This window comes from Euprymna scolopes, chromosome 18 (assembly GCF_053919585.1).
Source record: "Euprymna scolopes isolate OS-2025 chromosome 18, ASM5391958v1, whole genome shotgun sequence".
In the NCBI taxonomy this organism is placed as follows: domain Eukaryota; kingdom Metazoa; phylum Mollusca; class Cephalopoda; order Sepiida; family Sepiolidae; genus Euprymna; species Euprymna scolopes.
Window position 1 is genome coordinate 105,203,090 of NC_136499.1, and position 26,264 is coordinate 105,229,353.

General features: G+C 33.7%; 1 protein-coding gene across 4 annotated transcripts in view; it reads right to left on the minus strand.

Annotated features, from left to right (window-relative positions):
- LOC145297735 (methionine-R-sulfoxide reductase B3, mitochondrial-like) overlaps positions 1–26,264 on the minus strand; it is a 292,708-nt gene that overhangs the window by 99,877 nt on the left and 166,567 nt on the right. For all 4 annotated transcript variants that reach the window (XM_080143955.1, XM_080143953.1, XM_080143954.1 and 1 more), the window contains exon 3: positions 12,993–13,165. In XM_080143955.1, coding sequence (XP_080000081.1) covers positions 12,993–13,165 — 173 coding nt within the window. The remainder of the gene's footprint in view (positions 1–12,992; positions 13,166–26,264) is intronic.

Consider the following 26,264-nt stretch of genomic DNA (forward strand, 5'->3'; position numbering starts at 1 on the left):
ATATATATATATATATATATATATATATTAGAGAGAAATAATTGTCTGAAGGCAGAACACAAGAACAATGGATAGATAACTGTATAGCTAACCCTTAACATGTAGTAGAAAGTATAGGAATTACAACTAGTTGTTAAAAAAATACTGTAGATTTATTTATCTACCGTTAAAAAACGTTTTTTTTTAGGGTTTATAAATTCCCCTGGACATTTTTTTTCGGCTAAATACGATGTTCGTAATTAAGTTTCACACTGGTTCTGATTAAAAAAAAAAAAAAAAAAAAAGAGTTCGGGCAACACAAAGTAACCCTGCTAATTTATGAAAAGAAAGAAAGCTAATAAAGCTTTCTAAATCAGAATAGTTTTCTCTGCTTTTACGTCTTAGATTGTATTCAGATGTAAGTAATTATTCTTGGGAATTAAAAGTATGAAAATTAATCATTATAGAGTAGGTCATTCATTCTTTTGTGTTTCGAATTTTTTGGGCCAATAAATAAAGTCGGATTGTCTAGAAACATAATGAGCTTCAGTTTAGTTTCTTTGAAATTAACTATCACACATGATTCTGTTGCAATGAGGCTACATTTTAGAGCAAATATTCTGACCATGATCAAAACTAAAGGAAAAGGCAACAGCAAAGAATGACAGGCAATTTATACCAATAATTCAATCCATAATAAATAAATTATATATATATATATATATATATATATATATATATATATATTAGCCCGGGTGTTCAGAGGTGTGTGTTGAGCAAAAAAAAAAAAAATGTGGTAGTAGGCAGGCAAACCCGTGACGCGAAGGTGGAAAAGAAAGTGAAAGAAAATCTGGCGTCTTATCACTACTCCATGACGCGACCGGAAAGTTCAGAACGTTAAAATTAGGCAAAGTCACTTTCAAAAAATCGAACCCTTCTTGTAGAAAACTACCCAGTTGAAGGTGAAGGAATTAATGTTTTTGGCCAATTTTTTGGTATTTGTCGTCAGAGACGTCGAGCTTCAAAATTATACTGATATCGTGAAAATCCATTGACTGTCGAAAGTTTTAGGCAGACATACAGACAGGTGAGATTTATATTATATATATATATATATATATATATATATTCATCCGATCACACAAATATTAGAGAGAAATACAAAAAAAAATATCGTTAGACGAATTCATTGCAAGTATTTAGAGGAATTGAGAAGATAACTTTTCCAGATACTGCTTTGCTTTCAATATTAGACATTACAGGGTGGAAGGATAAAAATGTCCCCTAAAGAAAACAACACTACAGCTTTATTTTAAAACTTTTATTGAAAAAAAAAAAAATCAATTCAGGTAACTTAACTATGTATTAGAGCTGACATCTATTCAATGAAGCCACCTTCAGCCTCAATCACTGCCTCAATATGGGTCTGAAACTGAGAACATGCCTTTTCCACAAGCGCTGGTAAGAGCTCTGTGAATACTCAGCAGATAACAGTGATCAAGCTGGCTTTGGTGTTGTGGGAGGTCATGTTGGTGATGTTCTCAATGTATGACCAAATAATGAAGTAGTCCAGTGGGTTCAGGACAGGGGAGGAAGGAGGGCAGTGAGAGAAGAGTACAGAGTCATAACACCCCTTCTGAAGTGAAGCCTGGGTCTCTTTGGACTTGTGGGCTGGCGCCGAATCCTGCTGTTACACCTAGGGTCTGACAGCGGCCACCTGATTGCACACGGGGATCACCAGTCTTTAGCACATCCAGGTACACTTTGGTATTGACTTTCAAGCCGATTTCAAAGATGTGAGGTGGCATGATGTGACCTTCACTTGAAACCACACCATAATCGTGACTGGAAACTTTGTTTTCATCATCCTGGGCATGTCCCTGTTATTCGTGGCAATCCAGCGATCCATTTTGAGGGTGCTGGCAATGGTCCTGTTGTCATAACATGGATCGGTAGAGAGCATGAGTTGTACAGCAGTGCATACCTGATCATGCTCGTTGAACATTGTGTCACTTTCAGACATGATAAAAGACTCTTATCACTCTTGGTATTTGTACACAACTGGCCGACTAGTAGATGGTCTGCAACAAAGAAACCAGAAATGGAATTATGTTGTCTTTTCTAGAGCAACAATTTTATCTTTACACCCAGTATTTTACAATAGTCTCCTGTATGCACGTTTGAACAAAAGTCAAACATATATCCGAGGAAGGGTGTTTTCTCGAAATAGCATACAAAATGGACTTCCATCTGACCATTCTGACGCATGTAAGAACACAATGCAAGTATAAAATTAAAAAAAATACACACACATATATATATATATATATTTGTATAAATAAAGGTGAATCTACATAGTTTATTCCACTATTATATCTTAATTTGCTTCAGCTTGTGTCACATCTTTGCACTGTACCAAAAAATATATTTTTAAATTAAAATTTTACATCTTTAAGATGCTTTGAGGCATGTCTTTGTTGAAGTGTTCGTTATTTAAAAAAATTTTTTTTATGGAAATCGCTCCAAGGCATGAAGTTAATTTTAATTGTAAAAGGAAGGTGCCGATGGTCTAGTGGTTAACGACACAGACTGGCGACCTGGGTGTCCCAAGTTTGAATTCAGTTTGTTCAAAAAAAAAAAAAATCACTTTCACTTAGAATGTTGCCAACCTTTGTGTGGTCGCTCATGTAATCCCCGACGTCCTCAAAAGAATTCTGACTAGAAAAATATCGGGGAAACCAATGCCAACAATAAAATTTACAGATTCGTATGATGATGACAACTTAATGTAAAGAACTAAAAAATACTATTAGCTGATAAGTGTTAGATGGATAGATTCTGATCAAGAAAACAGCAATTTTTACTCCTTTGTCAGAAACAACTGTGAGGACAAGACGACAAAATAAGGAAAGTTAGAGTTAGGAGCCAAAAGTAAACCCAAGATCTACTTTCTACTTTCAAGTTTTGCAATATCAGACAAATGCAAACAATAAACTAATTTTGTTTTGACTGGAAGCAAATCCCTACTCCCCCACTAGAAAAAAAAAAAAAAAATCAATGTGCTCTGCTTGAATGTGCAATCTAGTAAGGGATATTGTTAGTCTTTCTCTACTCTGTCATTATTTCCATGGAAAGTCTTCGACTGAACTCCAGTCTCTGGTTCCTTTTTGCGAAACACTTACAGCAAGAACTCGTTTCTCACTGCAAAGAACTTTCCTTTCTTCCTCTGTGTACCTAAAACCAAATCGAATTTACATGACCAGAATTTCTTTTCAAAAACTTCCTTGCTGCGTGACATTACCATGGAATTACTTCTCTGCAGACCATAACAAGGTCATCTTCAATTTTAATGCCAACAAATACCCGTCGATCTGCCTGCTTAAATAAACAAATTCTGCTGTTTCCATCTATTGTTTCTAATCCTCTCATAGTATTGTGCAGCATTCAACCGATAATCTCATTAAGCCTCGTCTTTAAGTGGCTTTTGATCTTGATGACTCATCAGTAGGACTATGACAACAGCATATTCTTTTCATTATTTTGACTCTCGAGTATATATCCGACACAGTTAATCAACTGAGAACCACATCACTATATAAAAGCATATAAAATATCACCGGATACACACTTGAGGGTCAAAACAAGGAAAAGGATATGCTGTTGTCATAGCCCTACTCATCAGTATATAACAAAAAAGAAATCTTTCATTTTTGTGACAGCCAAAGTTTGAAAAAACAACTTGTAACTCTTTGATTCATGTATCATCCAAATGAAGTGTTTTCCTCCTCTTTACTTATTTGATGGATAACCTTATCAAGCTGACATCATCCATTGTGCACAGTTATCACACAGCTGTTTTAATGGATGACATTTCTTAGATAACATCAAGTGTGTACAGGACAAATAAACAAATAGAGTTTTAGTAGTATATTGATATTATATCACCTCAAGCAACATTGAGTCTGGTCAATAATTAGTTGGGTGAACATTCAGAATACAAGTTTGGAAGTAGAAGTCACTTTAAAAGTCGCTTTTTCTAATAGGTGAACTAGCAGGGTATACTGGACTCTAAAGGACAACCGGTCTATTTATGAAAGCAGAGTTAAGCACAAGGTCAGTTTTTAATGTGGGTAAACTCCAGCTCACCAAAATGGGTCACTCTGGGTTTTCACATAAATAAAAATTATCTCTGTCGGTTTTTTATTCTTTAAAGTTTATCATTTATATATAGATACATTTTTATTTTTAGTCTATATTTAATAAAAATATCAGAAATACGATACCACAATCCTCCGCCTATCCCAGCATTGCATTTTTTCACCTTGAATTTATTCTTGCTATTAAACTTAAGCAATGCACTTGGAAATGACGCAATCCTTGCCTCATTATAACCTCCTCATTGTGCAGCCACCTTTTCAGGAGGTATCCATTGTCTCCAGAGAAAGAAGGATGTCAGCAAAAGGTCAAAAGAAGATGTAGGTCAGTCATGATTAGCAGACGCATTCCATTAGTGGGTGGCAGAATAGTTTACCCAACAAACAATACAAGCGGCGCATGAAATCAATTTCTTTATTAGAGCAAATACGGATGATAGAAGCAGTTTACAAGGTAAATCAGATTGCCTCAAATCTTTACATTCACGACATATGTATGCGCAGTAACCACAATCACAAAATCTAAAAAAAGAAAGAAAAAAAAAACTCACCTGTAAGTATGTCATAAATTTTATATAGCCTTGTTGTGCATCGACTAGTATATGAACCCAATTTGTGTATAAAGTATGTAACATGCAAAAAACTTTGTAACACACTTAACTTAAAACGAGATTCAATTTGTAACAATTATCTTTAGCAGCAGTAACTCTTTATGATTGACGGTATAATCACATTGACACACTAGTTCCTGTTAGATCAAAGTTAAGCGATGTAGATCCCGGTTAATACTAAAATGGGTGACCATTTGATAATACCAGGTGCTGTATGTGTTCTAAAGACTGCAGAGGGATACGCGCAATCAGGTTATTCTTGCCAAAGATATACTGCATGAAATAAAGAAGCACCCCACAACACAGGAGGATTAAGAAACTCATCCAACTCTTTAGAGCGTGTAAAATAAAATCTCATGTGGAGTTAACAAAACAGGGAAACAGCAGTAAAAAAAAAAAAAGAAAAAAAAAGAAAAAAAAAAGAAAAAAAGAAAAAAAAAGAAAAAAAAAAAAAAAAAAAAAAAAAGAAAAAAAAAAGAAAAAAAGAAAAAAAAAAAGAAAGAAAAAGTCTTTCAACAAAAAGTTCTTGAATAATCTACACACATCATCATGTTCAGTTTAACGTCTGTTTTACATGCTGGCATGTGATGGACGGCTTTAAGAAATTGATTTCCAAACCAACATGTCTCTGGTCAGTTTTCTTAGGAAGTCATTTTCTTGACAGAGGCAATTATTTTTATAACTGTGTAATGGGGACCAGTATTTTCATAGGGACATTATTTTTAAGTGATTGCTTACCAAGGATAAAGAACATTTTACCTATCTTTGAAGGTGACAAAAAATCCAATACTCAACTGATATAAGGTTTTTTTCTTGTGATAAATCAACAAGTATGAATGACTTCCTGCTACCATATGATTAAACCGTTCTTGTTCCCTTTGAATGTCCACTGTTAACAGATATTGAACACAGTCATGATTTCTTTTTTTATGATGATGGAGTTATCACATATCAAAGCTAAAGGTCTCTCGAGGATAAGAATTAATGGGATGAATGTGCTGTCAGTTGTATATGACTTTCAATGGCTTGCACTGGTCTGTCTTTTCGTGAGTGTTCAGACGTCCGTTCAACATTGCAAATGTACTTATAACAACCGCAGTTTGTTTAAAGCAAAAGATTTTATGGCTATATACCCTTTCTAACACCAACCCATACAAAAGCGATAAAGTATTTTATCGAGGTACCATCTCGCTATAGGTCTCTGCTATGAATGATGAATATCATGAGAGGATTGAATGTGATGACAATTGAACAAAATTTACTTTTTTAGCATTTTATAACAAGTATTTGGTGACATTGCGCTTGAAGATGACCATGTTGTAATCTTTAAGGAAGCAATCCTGTGTTAATGTGCCTCACAAATGAGAAATTCTTAGAACTTATCTGTTGATGAAAATTCTGTTTGATGTTAGGCATACTAAAAACGAAAGGAAATTTTTTTTTTGCAGTGGTGTAGTAAGGCGAGTTCTTGCTGTGAATATCTTACTATGAGAAATCAGAGATCAGAGCTGTTATTCTTGTGTAAACTAACACGTAGTGTGCATGTCAATGAATAGAAACTACAAATGTGTACTAATATATTAATTATACCAGGAAGCAAATAAAACATCTGATTTACTCACATAAGTTTTAGTTCAAACAAAAAAATAACTAGTTGTTTTTGTTTCATGGCATATCAATCCTTTTTGAGTTATTTAATGCTGAATTCATTAATTTTGGTAAAAAGTTTTTATGCATAGATTTTTATATATTTAAATATTTATTCCTGGAGTTTTGTCATGCAGATGTTTGGTTTGGTTGTTTTTGTTTTCCAACATATCAAACCTTTCCGGGTTATTTAAGCTGAATCCAGTAATCTTTTTTTTTGGGGGAAAAAAATTATGCTCAAGTTCTTTATATTTTTAAATATTTATCCATGGTGTTTGGTTTGATAGTTTTGTAGAGAAAAGTTATTTTTGTTTTTTACTTAGCAGAACATGATTGAGTTTTGCAAAGGAAAAGGAAAAAAAAAAAAAAAAAAAAAAAAAAAAAAAGCCCAAAAAACAATACTATCAATGTTTGGTGCAGTTTAGGTCAAGAAGCCAGTATCTTCAGACAGCCTGATCTGGTAGCATCAGGAACAGTCAGAGATAAATCCTTCCCAAACATGGATATGTACAATTCCCATGCATGCAGTTCATAAAAGATGAATTCTTACAAAACACTCGCAAGTTGCTATCAGTGATACGATGCTGGAACACAAGTTTAACAAAGAAAAAAATCTTTGCAAAACACTGGTTTTCAGAAGAACATTTCACTTATATGCACTGAGAGTGAAAAGCACAAAATATGAGGAACATTCTATAGGTAATGCCTCCTATCTTTTTGCATTCCACCTGAATGGATCAAAGATGATTGCAAATTGCATTGTTATATGAAGACTGAACTTATTCATGCATTCAGGATCTGAAATTTTCTTCTGTTGCAAATATTGACAATGTGAGACTCTATAAAAGTAACTTCTGTTATGGAAGTGCATCAGATGCAGAAATGCTTTATTGAATTTCTGGAAGAAGTGCATTGAGAATGGTGGTGACTATGTAGAAAAATAAATTTTGGAGTACAAAAGGTTGTTTGCTTTAATGGTACTGCTCCCGTCTTTGTAGCTATTTAACTTTTTGAATAAAAAAAAAAAAATCGGAGGCTTTACTTTAAGAACGACATATGACGTGTAAGTATCATAAACTTTATCTTTTGACTGACCAATGAAAACGTGCATCGTCTAAAATAAACCTTTCCTTTTTCCACACACACACAAAATCACACGCATTTACTTTAGGCATGAAATCAACTATTTTTCTCTTTATTTTGTAGCAAAAATTGCAACTTTTCTAAAAATTTCCCTTCTTTAGAGTATGATGTTACATGATTCTCTGAAAGATACAATATGGTTATCTTGAAATCTAATGGCAATAAACTGTTCTCATAAGCTATTGTCCCTTATCCTTGAGTGAATTTTAGCTTCAATAAGTTGCAATTCAGTCAAAAGAAATAGGAAAAAGAAACAAAATGTAAAAAAGGAAAGAAGAGAAAAAGGGGAAAGAAGAGAAAAAGGGGAAAGAAGAGAAAAAGGGGAAAGAAGAGAAAAAGGGGAAAGAAGAGAAAAAGGGGAAAAAAGAGAAAAAGGGGAAAGAAGAGAAAAAGGGGAAAGAAGAGAAAAAGGGGAAAGAAGAGAAAAAGGGGAAAGAAGAGAAAAAGGGGAAAGAAGAGAAAAAGGGGAAAGAAGAGAAAAAGGGGAAAGAAGAGAAAAAGGGGAAAGAAGAGAAAAAGGGGAAAGAAGAGAAAAAGGGGAAAGAAGAGAAAAAGGGGAAAGAAGAGAAAAAGGGGAAAGAAGAGAAAAAGGGGAAAGAAGAGAAAAAGGGGAAAGAAGAGAAAAAGGGGAAAGAAGAGAAAAAGGGGAAAGAAGAGAAAAAGGGGAAAGAAGAGAAAAAGGGGAAAGAAGAGAAAAAGGGGAAAGAAGAGAAAAAGGGGAAAGAAGAGAAAAAGGGGAAAGAAGAGAAAAAGGGGAAAGAAGAGAAAAAGGGGAAAGAAGAGAAAAAGGGGAAAGAAGAGAAAAAGGGGAAAGAAGAGAAAAAGGGGAAAGAAGAGAAAAAGGGGAAAGAAGAGAAAAAGGGGAAAGAAGAGAAAAAGGGGAAAGAAGAGAAAAAGGGGAAAGAAGAGAAAAAGGGGAAAGAAGAGAAAAAGGGGAAAGAAGAGAAAAAGGGGAAAGAAGAGAAAAAGGGGAAAGAAGAGAAAAAGGGGAAAGAAGAGAAAAAGGGGAAAGAAGAGAAAAAGGGGAAAGAAGAGAAAAAGGGAAAGAAGAGAAAAAGGGGAAAGAAGAGAAAAAGGGGAAAGAAGAGAAAAAGGGGAAAGAAGAGAAAAAGGGGAAAGAAGAGAAAAAGGGGAAAGAAGAGAAAAAGGGGAAAGAAGAGAAAAAGGGGAAAGAAGAGAAAAAGGGGAAAGAAGAGAAAAAGGGGAAAGAAGAGAAAAAGGGGAAAGAAGAGAAAAAGGGGAAAGAAGAGAAAAAGGGGAAAGAAGAGAAAAAGGGGAAAGAAGAGAAAAAGGGGAAAGAAGAGAAAAAGGGGAAAGAAGAGAAAAAGGGGAAAGAAGAGAAAAAGGGGAAAGAAGAGAAAAAGGGGAAAGAAGAGAAAAAGGGGAAAGAAGAGAAAAAGGGGAAAGAAGAGAAAAAGGGGAAAGAAGAGAAAAAGGGGAAAGAAGAGAAAAAGGGGAAAGAAGAGAAAAAGGGGAAAGAAGAGAAAAAGGGGAAAGAAGAGAAAAAGGGGAAAAAAGAGAAAAAGGGGAAAAAAGAGAAAAAGGGGAAAAAAGAGAAAAAGGGGAAAAAAGAGAAAAAGGGGAAAGAAGAGAAAAAGGGGAAAGAAGAGAAAAAGGGGAAAGAAGAGAAAAAGGGGAAAGAAGAGAAAAAGGGGAAAGAAGAGAAAAAGGGGAAAGAAGAGAAAAAGGGGAAAGAAGAGAAAAAGGGGAAAGAAGAGAAAAAGGGGAAAGAAGAGAAAAAGGGGAAAGAAGAGAAAAAGGGGAAAGAAGAGAAAAAGGGGAAAGAAGAGAAAAAGGGGAAAGAAGAGAAAAAGGGGAAAGAAGAGAAAAAGGGGAAAGAAGAGAAAAAGGGGAAAGAAGAGAAAAAGGGGAAAGAAGAGAAAAAGGGGAAAGAAGAGAAAAAGGGGAAAGAAGAGAAAAAGGGGAAAGAAGAGAAAAAGGGGAAAGAAGAGAAAAAGGGGAAAGAAGAGAAAAAGGGGAAAGAAGAGAAAAAGGGGAAAGAAGAGAAAAAGGGGAAAGAAGAGAAAAAGGGGAAAGAAGAGAAAAAGGGGAAAGAAGAGAAAAAGGGGAAAGAAGAGAAAAAGGGGAAAGAAGAGAAAAAGGGGAAAGAAGAGAAAAAGGGGAAAGAAGAGAAAAAGGGGAAAGAAGAGAAAAAGGGGAAAGAAGAGAAAAAGGGGAAAGAAGAGAAAAAGGGGAAAGAAGAGAAAAAGGGGAAAGAAGAGAAAAAGGGGAAAGAAGAGAAAAAGGGGAAAGAAGAGAAAAAGGGGAAAGAAGAGAAAAAGGGGAAAGAAGAGAAAAAGGGGAAAGAAGAGAAAAAGGGGAAAGAAGAGAAAAAGGGGAAAGAAGAGAAAAAGGGGAAAGAAGAGAAAAAGGGGAAAGAAGAGAAAAAGGGGAAAGAAGAGAAAAAGGGGAAAGAAGAGAAAAAGGGGAAAGAAGAGAAAAAGGGGAAAGAAGAGAAAAAGGGGAAAGAAGAGAAAAAGGGGAAAGAAGAGAAAAAGGGGAAAGAAGAGAAAAAGGGGAAAGAAGAGAAAAAGGGGAAAAAAGAGAAAAAGGGGAAAAAAAGAGAAAAAGGGGAAAAAAAGAGAAAAAGGGGAAAAAAGAGAAGGGGAAAAAGAGAAGGGGAAAAAAGAGAAAAGGGGAAAAAAGAGAAAAAGGGGAAAAAAGAGAAAAAGGGGAAAAAAGAGAAAAAGGGGAAAAAAGAGAAAAAGGGGAAAAAAGAGAAAAAGGGGAAAAAAGAGAAAAAGGGGAAAAAAGAGAAAAGGGGAAAAAAGAGAAAAAGGGGAAAAAGAGAAAAAGGGGAAAGAAGAGAAAAAGGGGAAAGAAGAGAAAAAGGGGAAAGAAGAGAAAAAGGGGAAAGAAGAGAAAAAGGGGAAAGAAGAGAAAAAGGGGAAAGAAGAGAAAAAGGGGAAAGAAGAGAAAAAGGGGAAAGAAGAGAAAAAGGGGAAAGAAGAGAAAAAGGGGAAAGAAGAGAAAAAGGGGAAAAGAGAAAAAGGGAAAAAGAGAAAAAGGGGAAAAAAGAGAAAAAGGGGAAAAAGAGAAAAAGGGGAAAAAAGAGAAAAAGGGGAAAAAAGAGAAAAAGGGGAAAAAAGAGAAAAAGGGGGAAAAAGAGAAAAGGAAAAGGGAAAAAAGAGAAAAAGGGGGAAAAAAAGAGAAAAAGGGGAAAGAAGAGAAAAAGGGGAAAGAAGAGAAAAAGGGGAAAGAAGAGAAAAAGGGGAAAGAAGAGAAAAAGGGGAAAGAAGAGAAAAAGGGGAAAGAAGAGAAAAAGGGGAAAGAAGAGAAAAAGGGGAAAGAAGAGAAAAAGGGGAAAGAAGAGAAAAAGGGGAAAGAAGAGAAAAAGGGGAAAGAAGAGAAAAAGGGGAAAGAAGAGAAAAAGGGGAAAGAGAAAAAAAAAGGGGAAAGAAGAGAAAAAGGGGAAAGAAGAGAAAAAGGGGAAAGAAGGAAAAAAGAGAAAAAGGGGAAAAAAGAGAAAAAGGGGAAAAAAGAGAAAAAGGGGAAAAAAGAGAAAAAGGGGAGGAAAAAAGAGAAAAAGGGGAAAAAAGAGAAAAAGGGGAAAAAAGAGAAAAAGGGGAAAAAAGAGAAAAAGGGGAAAGAAGAGAAAAAGGGGAAAGAAGAGAAAAAGGGGAAAGAAGAGAAAAAGGGGAAAGAAGAGAAAAAGGGGAAAGAAGAGAAAAAGGGGAAAGAAGAGAAAAAGGGGAAAGAAGAGAAAAAGAGGAAAGAAGAGAAAAAGGGGAAAGAAGAGAAAAAGGGGAAAGAGAAAAAGGGGAAAGAAGAGAAAAAGGGGAAAGAAGAGAAAAAGGGGAAAGAAGAGAAAAAGGGGAAAGAAGAGAAAAAGGGGAAAAAAGAGAAAAAGGGGAAAAAAGAGAAAAAGGGGAAAAAGAGAAAAAGGGAAAAAAGAGAAAAAGGGGAAAAAAGAGAAAAAGGGGAAAAAAGAGAAAAAGGGGAAAAAGAGAAAAAGGGGGAAAAAAGAGAAAAAGGGGAAAAAAGAGAAAAAGGGGAAAGAAGAGAAAAAGGGGAAAGAAGAGAAAAAGGGGAAAGAAGAGAAAAAGGGGAAAGAAGAGAAAAAGGGGAAAGAAGAGAAAAAGGGGAAAGAAGAGAAAAAGGGGAAAGAAGAGAAAAAGGGGGAAAGAAGAGAAAAAGGGGAAAAAAGAGAAAAAGGGGAAAAAAGAGAAAAAGGGGAAAAAAGAGAAAAAGGGGAAAAAAGAGAAAAAGGGGAAAAAAGAGAAAAAGGGGAAAAAAGAGAAAAAGGGGAAAAAAGAGAAAAAGGGGAAAGAAGAGAAAAAGGGGAAAGAAGAGAAAAAGGGGAAAGAAGAGAAAAAGGGGAAAGAAGAGAAAAAGGGGAAAGAAGAGAAAAAGGGGAAAGAAGAGAAAAAGGGGAAAGAAGAGAAAAAGGGGAAAGAAGAGAAAAAGGGGAAAGAAGAGAAAAAGGGGAAAGAAGAGAAAAAGGGGAAAGAAGAGAAAAAGGGGAAAGAAGAGAAAAAGGGGAAAGAAGAGAAAAAGGGGAAAGAGAAAAAGGGGAAAGAAGAGAAAAAGGGGAAAGAAGAGAAAAAGGGGAAAGAAGAGAAAAAGGGGAAAGAAGAGAAAAAGGGGAAAGAAGAGAAAAAGGGGAAAGAGAAAAAGGGGAAAGAGAAAAAGGGGAAAGAGAAAAAGGGGAAAGAGAAAAAGGGGAAAGAAAAAAAGGAAAGAAAAAAAGGAAAGAAAAAAAGGAAAAAAAAGAAAAAAGGAAAGAAAAAGGAAAGGAAAGAAAAAGGAAAGAAAAGAAAAAGGAAAGAAAAGAAAAAGGAAAGAAAAGAAAAAGGAAAGAAAAGAAAAAGGAAAGAAAAGAAAAAGGAAAGAAAAGAAAAAGGAAAGAAAAGAAAAAGGAAAGAAAAGAAAAAGGAAAATTTAAAAAACAAAGAAAAAGGAAAATTTAAAAAACAAAGAAAAAGGAAAATTTAAAAAACAAAGAAAAAGGAAAATTTAAAAAACAAAGAAAAAGGAAAATTTAAAAAACAAAGAAAAAGGAAAATTTAAAAAACAAAGAAAAAGGAAAATTTAAAAAACAAAGAAAAAGGAAAATTTAAAAAACAAAGAAAAAGGAAAATTTAAAAAACAAAGAAAAAGGAAAATTTAAAAAACAAAGAAAAAGGAAAATTTAAAAAAGAAAAAAAAGAAAAAGGAAAATTTAAAGAAAAAAAAGAAAAAGGAAAATTTTAAAAAGAAAAAAAGAAAAAGGAAAATTTTAAAAAGAAAAAAAGAAAAAGGAAAATTTTAAAAAGAAAAAAAGAAAAAGGAAAATTTTAAAAAGAAAAAAAGAAAAAGGAAAATTTAAAAAAGAAAAAAAAGAAAAAGTAAAGGAAAGAAAAAGAAAAGAAAAGGAAAAGAAAAAGAAAATAGAAAAAAATAACCATCCGCTTATTGGCTGCCGTTTATAGAGTAGACAATCTTCTGTGAAAAAGAGAAAAGGATTTTTTTTACTTACCATGTGAAAAGTCTTCTTTGAATGTGACATTTCCCTTTTCTATAACATCTGTGAAGGACGGCCAACCACAACCAGAGTGGAACTTTGTATCAGATGCGAAAAGTTTATTATCACATACGATGCAGGTGAAGATGCCTTCTTCGTTCCAGCTCACATATTTGCCAGAATAGGCTCTGAAAAGAAATCACATAAAATTAACTGGAAATTCTATTGTTTTTTTTTTATTATTTTATTTTATATGCAGATACATCATGAATGTAACATAAGTAAATATTGTGGACATTAATCAGTAAATCAATAGTGCTACACCTGCAATTCTAATTGATCAAGTTAGATTATGGAATAATTAATTAAAATTGTGATTTAGCACATAAAATATTGTCAAATATTATTTCCTCAATCAATTTAAAATGTCATGCATCATATAGAGTAACAGTCAGCCCTCTCTAATCTCGTAATGAAATTAATGGAACTCCTCTTCACTAGCACCGCAATAAACACAACAAATATCAATTCATTTTCTCTCAGTTGTCAAAAATGTTACTGCCATCTTCCTGAATTCGTCCTTCTTAAAATAGTTGCTCTCATCTGCAAAGAAATAGCACCTACCAAAACATCTAACTACAAACAAAAGTTCGTTTTCCTCCACTGAAAATCGAATGTACAACACGTGAAATAGTCGACTCTTTATATCTGGTAAGCGTTCATTTTCTTCTCCATTATGACAGTAGATAACATTTAATCCTCATTTATATTTTAAAACACACCTTCTTAGCTAATGTTTGGATTGTAAGCAATTAATGCAAAAGGTCAAAGGTGAGGCATTTGTATATTACTGAACTAATAATTTTCTTGCTTCTGCTCTGAAAACTTTTAAACAGTCACTTAGCTGGTAAAGGGGAGTTTTTTTTTTTAAATTACATATTACCGGAGTTGAAAAATCAGTAACTTTTTTACAATCACACTAAAAGGATGTGTTGAAAGCTATATAGCTTTGTTCATAGCCTAATATAATGAAACCACAGTGTTTGCTGAGGATATATATATATATATATATATATAAGTTTTAAAAGCCAAAAACAATGCAGAAAGGACCGGAATTACAAGAGTAAAGAAAAGAAAAACAAACAAACAAACAAATAGACGGGTATGTTCAAGTAGAGAAAATGTCTAGCTGTTTATTTATCGATCATTCCTCACCTCATTATATAATTAATTTGTAACCAAGTAGTTGGTATGTCCGGTGTATTCAATAAATATATATATATATATATATATATATATATATTGAATATACTTTTGTTTTATTTTTGAAAAGGGGAGGTATTTTCTCCCGAAATTAATCAAAGTTCCATACCACCACCAACGGACTTTAAATACACCGGACATACCAACAACTTGGTTACAAATTAATTATATAACGAGGTGAGGAATGATAGACGAATAAACAGTTAGAAATTTCTCTACTTGAACATACCCGTCTATTTGTTTGTTTGTTTGTTTTTCTTTACTCTTGTAATTCCGGTCCTTTCCGCATTGCTTTTGGCTTTTAAAACTTCCATATATTCCTTTACCAGCAATGCGTCAAACAAACTACCATTTACTTTATATATATATATATATATATATATATATATATATATATATATATATATAAATTTCCTTTTCTTTATTTGAGGACAGGTTTCTTCTGCGGAAACCAACCATTTTTAAGTCGCCTGACGAAGACTTGTGGTATGTTCAGTGTCGTGACCTTGTAAATTTGTTTATATTAAATTATACAAAGATAAAAGTGCCTGCTCATGTCATAAACAGTCATTTTTCAGCTTGTAGACTCAACTTCTGTTAGATATAACACAATCAAGACAATAATTTCTGATAAAAGCAGAAAATGTACACCAATCAGACACTTATCCCAGTTCAAGACCAATGGCTTCAACACCAAAGTTTTCTACATCTTTACACAGTGTGGGCACACAGAGCTATTGATAGAGTAACTAGAATTCATCCATGTTGCACTTGATTAAAACTATTATGTAACGCTTGTATCACATTTAGGAGGACGTGCTAATACATCATAAGTGTTTGACAAAACATAGTTGTTTTTTTTATTAGGTTTCTGAATTTTTGAGATGAGTACTGTTTTCATCTTAAGTATTATTTTCACAGCAGTTCAACTGATGTAATCTCCGACCTTCAGGTGTATCTTGTTGAACTCTGAAATCTGTATGGAGTTTTGAACTTAATCTTTTATTTATTCCACAGGAGTAGCATACTCTAGTTTCATCAGATATGACCGGATAGAAGTCTTAAGCAATTCAGTTTTATTCTTTGTAGCGCCTGCACAGCGGACTGAACCTTTAACCTCCATAAAATGTTGGCTTAGAACTAAATTAAACTTAGTACTTTATCCATTGCGCCACAAGTTCTTGTAGAATTTCTTTTTAATTGAAACGTGGTGAGATTTTTGCAAATCATTGAAAGTTCGACTCTTGAATTGGATGTTCATTATTGTCATACTTGTGTCATACTTGGCTTACTAAATATCTACATCGATGTTGGCATGAGTAAGTACATTATATGCATAAACGACCAGAAAACTAAGTCAATAACTGATTAGAAATAAGTAACATAATTAAACGAGATGAGAGAAGCGTACGCCGAGTTCATTTCGTATTGACTGATAATCTGTTTATTCGCATGCGAAAAGGTAGCAATGTGCAACAGCAAAAGGGGAAAAACAAAAAAAATAATACTCTTCTGCCGCAGCAGCAGAAAAAGAAAATGGTGGACAAATACGTAGAATCAATAAAAATATCTGACTTGACTCAAGTTGCAGAAAGTAAAAAAAAAAAAAAAAAAAAAAAAAAACAACAAAAAAACAAAACAAACATTCCACTTTTTGATGGAAATGAAGACAGAATGAAAGTAGACTCTCTTATAGATTATTGAAGAAAAAAAAAGACAAACTCAAATGTCAAAAAACATAAAATACATTTTAAAAAAGTCAATAGGCTTTGGTAGATGTTACAAATATTTCTTTGATGATATATATCATAAAATAAGACTTAGCATTATGTGCAGAAAAAAAAAGTCCCAGAAAAAGTTCAACATCTTGCAGTAATTTCAAGCATGCATGTGTGCATAATATATATATATTTGTTAACGTCTCCATCATATTGTAATATTTTCATTATATATAAACGCGCGTGTGTGCACACACACACAGTAGTAATAGGAGCAAAATTTGAAAGATTAATAAAAAAGCTTTTCAAATTCCAAAGTGCAGAAATATAAATATAGAAGTATATATTTATAAAACAACAACCGTATCCGGATTAAAAGCTCAACATCAGTGATAGAGCCTAATGTAAGTAGAAAAGTCAAGTAGAATTAAATTTGCAATATATTATTCAAAACAAGGAATAGGAAATAAAGGTGAAAGGTTTCTTATTCCATGGAGTTTCAAAGAAAGGCACTTTTCCTCAGAGGGGGAAAAATATCAAAAGTTAAATATAGATAAGTATTTATTTTTGCTGGTGAGCTCAATTCTTGAAAACAGTTGAAAGAGAAAATTGAAAGAAAAGTAAAAGTTTATTTAATGTCTAGTGATATCTTAAAGTTCGCATTAGGTGGGGGCGATTAGTGAATCCAAAACGAGTTTCGTAAGATATCCTTTGGAATCTCTTAAAAATTACCCGGGGTTGGAAAAGGAATAAAAGTCCATGTAGAAAAATCCTGTAGTGAAATGCAGGAGTAAAATCCAATCCATGGAATCAATAGCTTTTGTGTAGAGGCATATGAAGTTTTAATATATATATATATATATATATATATATATATATATATATATGGTTCAAATGGAAAAGAATTAAAAAGTAGTGAACTAGATTTGAGGTGGAGCACTTGACAAAACAATCTTCCATGGTCAATGTCAAAATGCTTTTCCATTTTAACATTGGCCATTTCCACTCAATGAACCTGACCAGACTATAACTAAACTGAGGGTAGACTACACTTGAGTTAGAAGAAATAACAGTTTAAAAAATACATTCCATTTCGTGAAGAGCACATTTATTCTCGAAATAGCTTTAGCAAAACTTCTGATAAGGACGTAAAAAATCGTCTGAAATGCATTAAACTTATTTCAATAATTGGAAAAATGAAAATATCAAATAATAAAACAAATATATAAAAAACGCAACAATTGTTGGCGAGCCCATCCATTTAAATATAAATATATATATATATATATATATATATATATATATATATATATATGATGATGATGATGATAATAGCTACTTTTTAACAGAAGTTTACCATCTCTTCAGCTAAGTGTTGTGCGTCTGTGTGTACGTAAGTGACTTTTTAATCCAGCTTTAGTCCTACATGAAAGTACACGTGACAAACACTTTCCCTTTTTTTAATTACATTTTCACATCAAACAAGGTACAGTGCCACTTTGATCTAGGGGCTACTATCAGGGACATAAGTTGCAGGGATACTATGTAGGGAATTGAGCAGCAAGATGTCTGTTCACATTACACTTGAACTTCTGCATGTCAGTACAATTTGGGAAACAGGAACCTGGAAGGGAATTCCAAAGTCTAGCAGTTCTAGGGAAGAAACTATTAGAGTAGAAAGCTTTCTTACATCTAGGAATCTCTGTGTAGGGGTGAAACTTTGCTGCTTGTCAGGTTTGTCGGGGGTATTTACCTCAAAGGCATACTAGGGCTTGTAGTTCGGAGCATTCACCATTAAAATACTTGTAAAACAGGCAGACGGATGCAACATTTCATCGATGGGACAGAGTTTGAAGCTTGGATGTCAGTTCAGGATCTATCAGATTGGCGACTCTTGAAACCTGTTCAGAAAGAAGAGACTAGTAGCAGATGCACCAGCCCAAATGTGACAATACTCCATACATGGGCGAATGGTGGCCTCGTAGAGATACAGGATACTTTCAAGTGTAAGTAACTTTCTAGCACGTAAGTAACTTTCTTTCGCAGCAGCCTTGGCAATGCTCTCACTGTATCTGTTCCAACTCATGTTCCATGTGAACGTTAAGCCAAGGAGTTTGAACAAAGTACTTTCAGCTAATGTAGGTTTAGCCATAGCTATTTATGGTCGAGGACGTTTCTTATAATTATTAAAGGAAATGAGCTTAGTCTTGACAGCATTGAACGTTACCATCCATTTTAGACCCCATTCAACTACATACTGGAGGTCTTCCTGTACGGTTTCTGCCATTGTCTTGGATATGCGTTCATTAGTTTTCCCCTTGTGTCTGTTATAGAGCGTAGTGTTGTCAGCGAATATACCCATCTCAGAGACTATTTTTTGCAGGAAGATCATTTATGAATATCAAGAATAATAAAGTACACAGTGGTACACAGCGAGTCAAGTATGATAGCCATTAGGCGGGCATGACACATTCTTTAAAAAATGTTTTCAGACCTACTAATTCTTAACATAAGTAATCTGTCATGAAAACCATTTGTGCATGCACAATCTTGAAACAGTTTTCAAAAAGATAAAAATCTGATGGCATCCCCCACCTACTAATTTTTCAATTTTGACCCCTTTAACAGACTTTTTTCTGGATGAAAACCGTTTAAAAAGTATATATACTATTCCTTAATTGGAATTCATTTTTGAGGTGAGCATTATATATATTAATTTATTTTTATTTCGGACTATTATTCTCATCTTTATTATAATAAAGATGAGAATAATATTCTGAAATAAAAATAAATTAATACGTTTAAAAAGTGTTCCACGTGTCTGAATACCCTATATACCAAATTTCAAGTTTGTAAATCAAAAATTTGTTGAGTATATGGGTTGATAAGCGTCCTCACATTCTCATTTTTATAGATATAATAGCAGATGTACCTGACATTTCCTGGTATTAAACGTAACGTTAAATTTCTTTTTAAAAAAAAAAGTTAAAAAAAAATTAAAAAAAAAAAATAAAACGGAAAGAAACTGAGACATGTGCATGCAAGTATGTTTTTTCTAAACATTTCATTTCTTATAAAAAAAAAAAAAATACTCAGGCTGAGATTGAAACCTAAAGTGATTATTGTACTTGATTATTAGGCCAGCTTGACACGATCTTTAAAAGATGTTTTCAAACCTACTTGTTAACATAAGGAAGCTGTCATGTGAACGATTTGTGCACGTGCAGTCGTGAAATAGTTGACAAACAGATAAAAATCCGATGACTCCCAATTTTTTAATTTTTACCTCTTAGCAGCCTTCTTTTCCGGATGAAAACCAATTAAAAAGTTTTTGACATGTCTGAATATCCTATATACCAAATTTCAAACCTGTAGGGGAAAAATTTAATATATTGGTTGAGAGTTGTCCTCACACATACACACATTCTCACTTTTATAAATCGATAGATAGGTATATTAGAGATGTGTAGAGTGAACAGCATCACCCAGGGAAATCAAGAAAAACAAAATTCATATCCCTCATTCAGGTAAAAATCCTTCAGTGATATTTTAAAAATACAAAAAAAATCTTAACTTTATTGGTTTTATTTCAAGAATAAAATAAGTAGTCAATACCAACATCTGCCACTTTCAAACATTCATATTTGCTAAAGGTTACCATGGCAGCTGCATTAAAAAAAAAAAAAAAAAAAAAAAAAAAAAACTTTCATTGGTTAAGTTTCAGTGATCAAATATAACGCCGTTTGAACATAAGTAATGCATGAATTTCAAGCTAGTATTTTGATTGTGGGAAATCATCCTATGTTTTTATTTTTGTTTATAGAAAAGATGTGAATCGTCCAAAATAGTCAGATTAAGATAAGCACTTTCTTTTTTTTTCTACTTGCAATCTACTTACAAACCTGCTGGAGATCAATAACAGCTTTAACTCGTCAATTGTCAGCAGTAAATCTTATATATAACACATGTAAAGTTATCTTGACAGATTTTTAAAGTCGGACACAAATAGCATTTAAGCTGACAAATCAAACTTCACTTCTTACTTGTCAATTAATATTCCTTGTGATTTTAGCATGTTATTGGTAAAATAACACATTGAGAGTAACAATTTATTTAAAAACAAAATATTAAAAAAAAACAAAAAAAACTATCTGGGTCGACTATGAAACTTAAATAATCACTGATCAATAAACCATCGACAAGGGAGATCACTAATTTCAAATAAATGAATAAGATTTATCGACTTAAAGTTTTAAAATGTGCAAACAAATAAAAATTTATTACACCTGGCACCCCAGATTGAGCCATGACCAACATTGTTAAAGTTAGAGTTATCGAACTTGGTGGCCTTCTTTATATATATATATATATATATATATATATATATATATATATATATATATATATTGTTATTCCTCTTGTTCCGATTAGATATTCAATATAGCATCCAGCTATCAGTAACACGTTTATTCAACGTCATGGGATATACTAAGAGAACTAACATTGGTAGCAGAGCATAGTTTTTTCGTGTGACAGATATTATATCTGTTCAACCTACGTTGAAACACAATCAAAAGAAAGATGGCGTCATTTATGAAACAGCCACCTATTTTGCAGAATGAAGAAATGTACATTGAATAGAAACAAAACATAAGTATATGGTCTATCTTCGCGGATTTACATAAGGAAAAACAGGGCCCAGTAGTATTTTTATCATTGCCACAAAACATACAAGAATGCGTTCGACACAGATATCGGTCGAACTGATGGATTAAAAATAATTACAGACAAGTTGGATGAGATATATTTAAGGGACGAAAACATGGTGGCATTCATGTCAGTCAAGGAATTTTACTCTTACAAAAGAGCTGCTGGAATAAACGTAAATAACTTTTTGATGCGTTATGAATTCTTGTACCAGAAATTATGTAAATATTGAATTTCTCTGCCGGAAGGAGGCCAAGAATTTTTTGTTTTAAATGCAGTGAATATATCAGAAGAAAATGAAAAAAAATTATCGAGGACAACATATGGAAGTTTAACTTTTGCAGCAATGAAGGATACTTTAAAAAAAAAGTGTTTTCTGATATTTTTTCATTGGAAGGCAAAACAGTTCCTGCTATCAAGGAAGAAATTGAAACTGTAAATTTCAATCAGAACAGAAATAAAAGGGAACAAAAATTCTATCAAAGAAACAAATCCAACGGATAGACAAGGTAGTACAATGCGCGGTTTTAAATGTAATTCTATTAGGCATTTTGCCAGAGACTACTGGTGTTAGTCCGACAAATATTAACACTGTTGTGGATTCAGACCATGTACACTTCTCATTAATTAATGAGAGTCCTGTTATCGAACATTGAGAAATGATTTTAATATAAAAATGTCCAATTTGTAAAAGAGACACTGGCAGTGTTGGATTCTGCCTGTTCTAGAATGTTACTGGAGAACTTTGGTTTAATGTATTTTTTGGTACATTAAATGACAAAGATAAGTGGTTAGCGAAGACTTAAATTTAAAAGAACATTTTGTTTTGGTGATGGAGACGAGGTAAAGGCAATTAAAGCAGTTAAGTTTCCAGTAACTATAGGAGGCGTTAAATGTGTCAGAGCATACACAGAGGTTGACATTGTCAAAAATGATTTACCCTGGTTACTAAGTCATAAATCAATGAAAATTGCTGGCATGGAACTAGGTTTTAAAAGTGACAATTGTAAGATTTTAGGCAAATATATAAAATTGCAAAAGACAACTTCTGGACATTATAGCTTTCCATTGACAAATATGCTTTTGCAGGCTGAAAAGTCACCAAACTTTGTGTTGCATTGTGAAGCCTTAAAAAAATGCTCCAGAATGGAGAAAAGAACGAATGCCGAGAAATTACATAAACAGTTTGCTCATTCATCAAAAAAGAAATTGATATCATTTGTGAGAGGCAGTAGGGCCTTTAAGGATAAGGAGTTTCTGGCTCTTATTAAGGATGTCTATGATTCGTGTTCAGTTTGTTTAAGGTTTAGAAGGCCCACCCTCCCCTTCATCTGGTGGTGGGCTTAGCTCTTGGAAACCGGTTTAATGACACTGTATGCGTGAACTTAAAAAGAATTTAGACATAACTAATGCTGGATTTTACACTTAATCAATACATTCATTAGGTACTCTGCTGCCAGGCTGATTAAAACATTTTAATGTGGATAGCATATTTTGGAGTTTCTAAACACTTCTTGAGTGATAATAGGGGAGAATTCAATAATGATGATTATAGAGAGAGATGAATGAAAAAATGAATATCGAAATTTGCACTACAGCCACTGAAAGTCTATTTAGTAATGGCACTGTGGAACGTCATAATTTAATATTGGCTGAAGCAATGGAAAAAACATTGGAAGATGAGAAATGTGAACCAGAAATAACTTTGGCTTGAGCTGTTAGCGCCAAAAATGCTCTTCAGAATCATTCTGGACATAGCCCAAATGAGCTTGTTTTGGATCCAATATAAATTTGCCGACAGTTTTGATAGACCAGCTACCCACATTAGACGCTGCAACAACCAGTGATATGGTTAGAATCAATTAAAATGATTTACATTCTGCAAGAAAAAAGTTTATGGAGGCTGAATCAAGTGAAAAAAATTCAGAGAGCACTGCAATTTAATATAAGACATTATGCAGATGAACGATTTGTGACAGGTGATAGTGTTTATTATAGAAGACAAAACTATAAAGGATGGTATGGCCCTGCCAAAGTTTTGGGTAAAAAGGGTCAATGTGTATTGATCCGACATGGAGGAGCATTCTACATGTCACTGGTCACATGAACATGTCACTTGAAGGTGAACAAAAGACCTTGGGAGGCCAAGGAATAAAGAAAATGCAATTCTCTTAAATGAGATGAATGAAGTCTTGGAAGAGGAAGTTGAAGAAAATTCCAATAGTAATATGGAGGAACTGAAAGACAATACTACAAGGCCGAGTAAAGGGAAAATAGTGGAATATAAAATTGGAAATAAGGAGTGGAAAAAAGGAAAGATTATGAGTACACAACCAAAATCAACTGGAAATTATGGCCATTGGTGGGATATAGAACCAACTACAGAAAATGAATGTTCAGTGTGTATCAATTGGGATAAGGTTGATCAGTGGTGAGAACTTTTCCAAGTAACAGGAAATCATGAAGAACATGTTTTCCTCCCAACTGAACAAGAACAAGCAAAAGATGTGATTGGTGCAAAGGAGAAAGAAATAAAAACATGAAAACTCACGAAGTGTATGAATGTATCCCTAGCATAGGTCAAAAATGCATATCAACAAGATTAGTGATAACAGAAAGTGTTACAAGAAAAGAGCCCTTGTAAGAAAAAAATTAGATAGACCGGGATTCGAACTTTGTAAGCTAGGTTCAGAAATAGATTCAGAAATGGAATGTGGAATTTTGCATTGTTAAGTTTCACATAAAATAGTTTAGATATGTTTGTTGGAAAAGGAATTTTAATTGTTCAATTCTTTTTATGAAAACTGAATTAAAATAAGGTCGAGAAAATAAAAAACAATGTAATTTAAATATGTTGAAAAATAGGTTCGGAAAAAATAAATTAGTAAGAATTCTTTGCCTGCAGAAATGGTGGAAACATGTGCAAACCACGCATGTTTAGGCCACGTGAGTTGTTCACGTTTTTGGACACACGTATGACGTCATGGCAGAAATGAATTCTCAATATAGGAGCTAGAGTCAAAGATGAGACAGAGTTAGAGACGAAGATAGGAGACAGAGCTGACATGGTCAGAGGAGGGTCCCTTTGGAAGCGATGGGGAAAGTTTTAATCATGTAGTCGACTTTGAATTCCAGGATGTCATCATCATTTTGACAGGTCAAATGGAATAAAAGAACATCCCATATTTTTGTAACTGCCGTCTTCGTGTCGCCTTTCTACCAAATTGAAGGTAATTTGAAATCATTTATATGAACATTGTTCCCACTCATCTCTATAATGAACTTTGTGTATAACTCATCTAAGTAATGTGTCCCCCTCTCCATCTAAGTAATGACTGTCCTCTCCGGTGTTAAAGAACTGATCAATCTCTCTCCACTCTAATATATGTTAAAAGAAAGAACATCCACAGAACTGTAAAAGGTATAAATGTCTTCTCCCCCCCCCCTGTAACATCTGTATAAATGTATCTTCCCCTCATCAATATGAATGCCACCATCCGTCTCTCTCTCTCTCTCTCTCTAATATCGTCTCCTATGCAACAGAAAGTTAAGGATAACAAAAAGATAACGAGGTCTCATCTTGTAGCCCGTGATTATGAAGAAAATTCATACAACCTAAAAACAGACTCTCCAACATGCAGCCGTGAAGCTATGCGTCTTGTAATGTTAACAGCCTCCATTAAGAATTGGCAGGTGGAGACCCTTGGTTTCAACTCAGCACTTTTGCAAGGTGATATGCTAGAGAGAGTAGTATTTCTCAGACCACCATCTGAGGCATGTCCAGAGTCACAAGTGTGGAAGCTGAAAAGATGTATTTATGGATTGAATGATGTGCTCCGTTCATAGTAAGAGACTTTTTTTTTATATACAGGAACCACCACTTATCAAGGCCCGGATGCCACTCGAGGATAATGGTTAATGGGTATACATTAGTCAATGTGATTATGGGGTAATAAACATAAGTAGCAGGAATTTTGTAAATTGGATTACTTAGGGGGACGGTTCATCAAGAACTTGTTTACATTAGTCTTGAAGACAATCAGATTGTAGTCAGCTGGAAAGCAGAAGAGTTTCACAAGCGTGCAGTTCTAACAAAGAAGCTTTGTTCATGGAAAAATTACCTAAACTAAAAGGAATGATAAGTGCATATGACAATGCACTGTTTCTTTGGCATGACTTATCTGAGAACTTGATGGGTATTCTGATAATGCATGTAGATGACTTTATATTTTGTGGAAATGATTATTTAAAAAAAAAAAAAAAAAAATGTGATTTAAGAATTAAAGAAAATATTCAAGGTTGGAATGCATGAAAATGGAACTTTCAAATTTCTGGGATTGTGTGTTAGACAAACGGAAAATAGGATCATTATAAACCAAACAATTATGTGTCATCTATTTCTCCAATAGATATAAAGAAAGGAAGATCCTTAAGAAAAAATGAAGAACTGAGTGAAGAGGAGAAGACAGATTTAAAAAGACTTAAAGGTCAGATGATGTGGGTATCTACCCAAACTCGACTTGATGTATCATATGATGTGTGTAGGATGAGTAATACCGGAAAATCTCCTAAAGTGAAATTACTTTTTGAAGCCGACAATTCACTATTAAAGTAAAAATGAAAGACAGGTTTCATATCCTTTCCATAGCTGGGAAATTCTTGAGATTTGAGTGTGGTTTGTTATTCTGATGCTACCTATGCCAGCTTGGAGGATGGTTCCTCACAGGGTAGATTTATCATCTTTGTTTATAAGACGAATAGACTGGGTCCTATATGCTGGTCATCAAAAGAACTTGATCGAGTAACAAAGAGCTCATTGGCATCCAAGACTATTGCACTCAGTGAAGCTGCTGATGCAGGAGTATTGATAACTGCCAGACTGCAAGAAATCTTCAGACTACCCAAGTTGCCTGAAGTACTTTACAAAACAGACAACACATCTTTGGTAAAGACCTTAAAATCATCAAACCTTGTGACAGATATTTGAGAGTTGATGTTACTAGAAGAAGAGAAATGTTGGTAAAAGAAGAAATCCAAATTGAATGGATCAAGAGACAGGAACAGATCGCAGACTGTTTGATAAAGATGGAAGCCTCTACTGAAATTCTAAGAGACTTGTGTTAATAACCGTTTTTTTTTTTGTTTTGTTTCTTTTTGTTGGAACTTTGACTTACACTTGAAACCGGAAGACACAGCCATGTTAAAGTTAGAGTCCTCGAACTTAGTGGCATTCTATATATTTTGTTATTTCCCTTGTCTTGAATGGATATTCAATATGGCGTCTGGCTGTCAGTAACATGTGTTCATCCAATGTTGTGGGATGTACTAAGTGAACTAACAAACATGGCATTTTGTCTTCACATTAACGTGAATGGAGATCCCCATGATATTATTGTAGCCCTTTTGTTTAAACTGTAAAAGTATTTAAGTAATCTGGTTAATGTAGTGTCAGAACATATCTGGTTATTACGGTTTATCTACAATATCCTTATAGGAGTCTGACATATTTTCATTGTACGGACGCCTGGCATGAACGGAAACCCCACAATATCATTTTAGACAGGACATATACTACCCTTTGATTCTAGACAGAAGACCA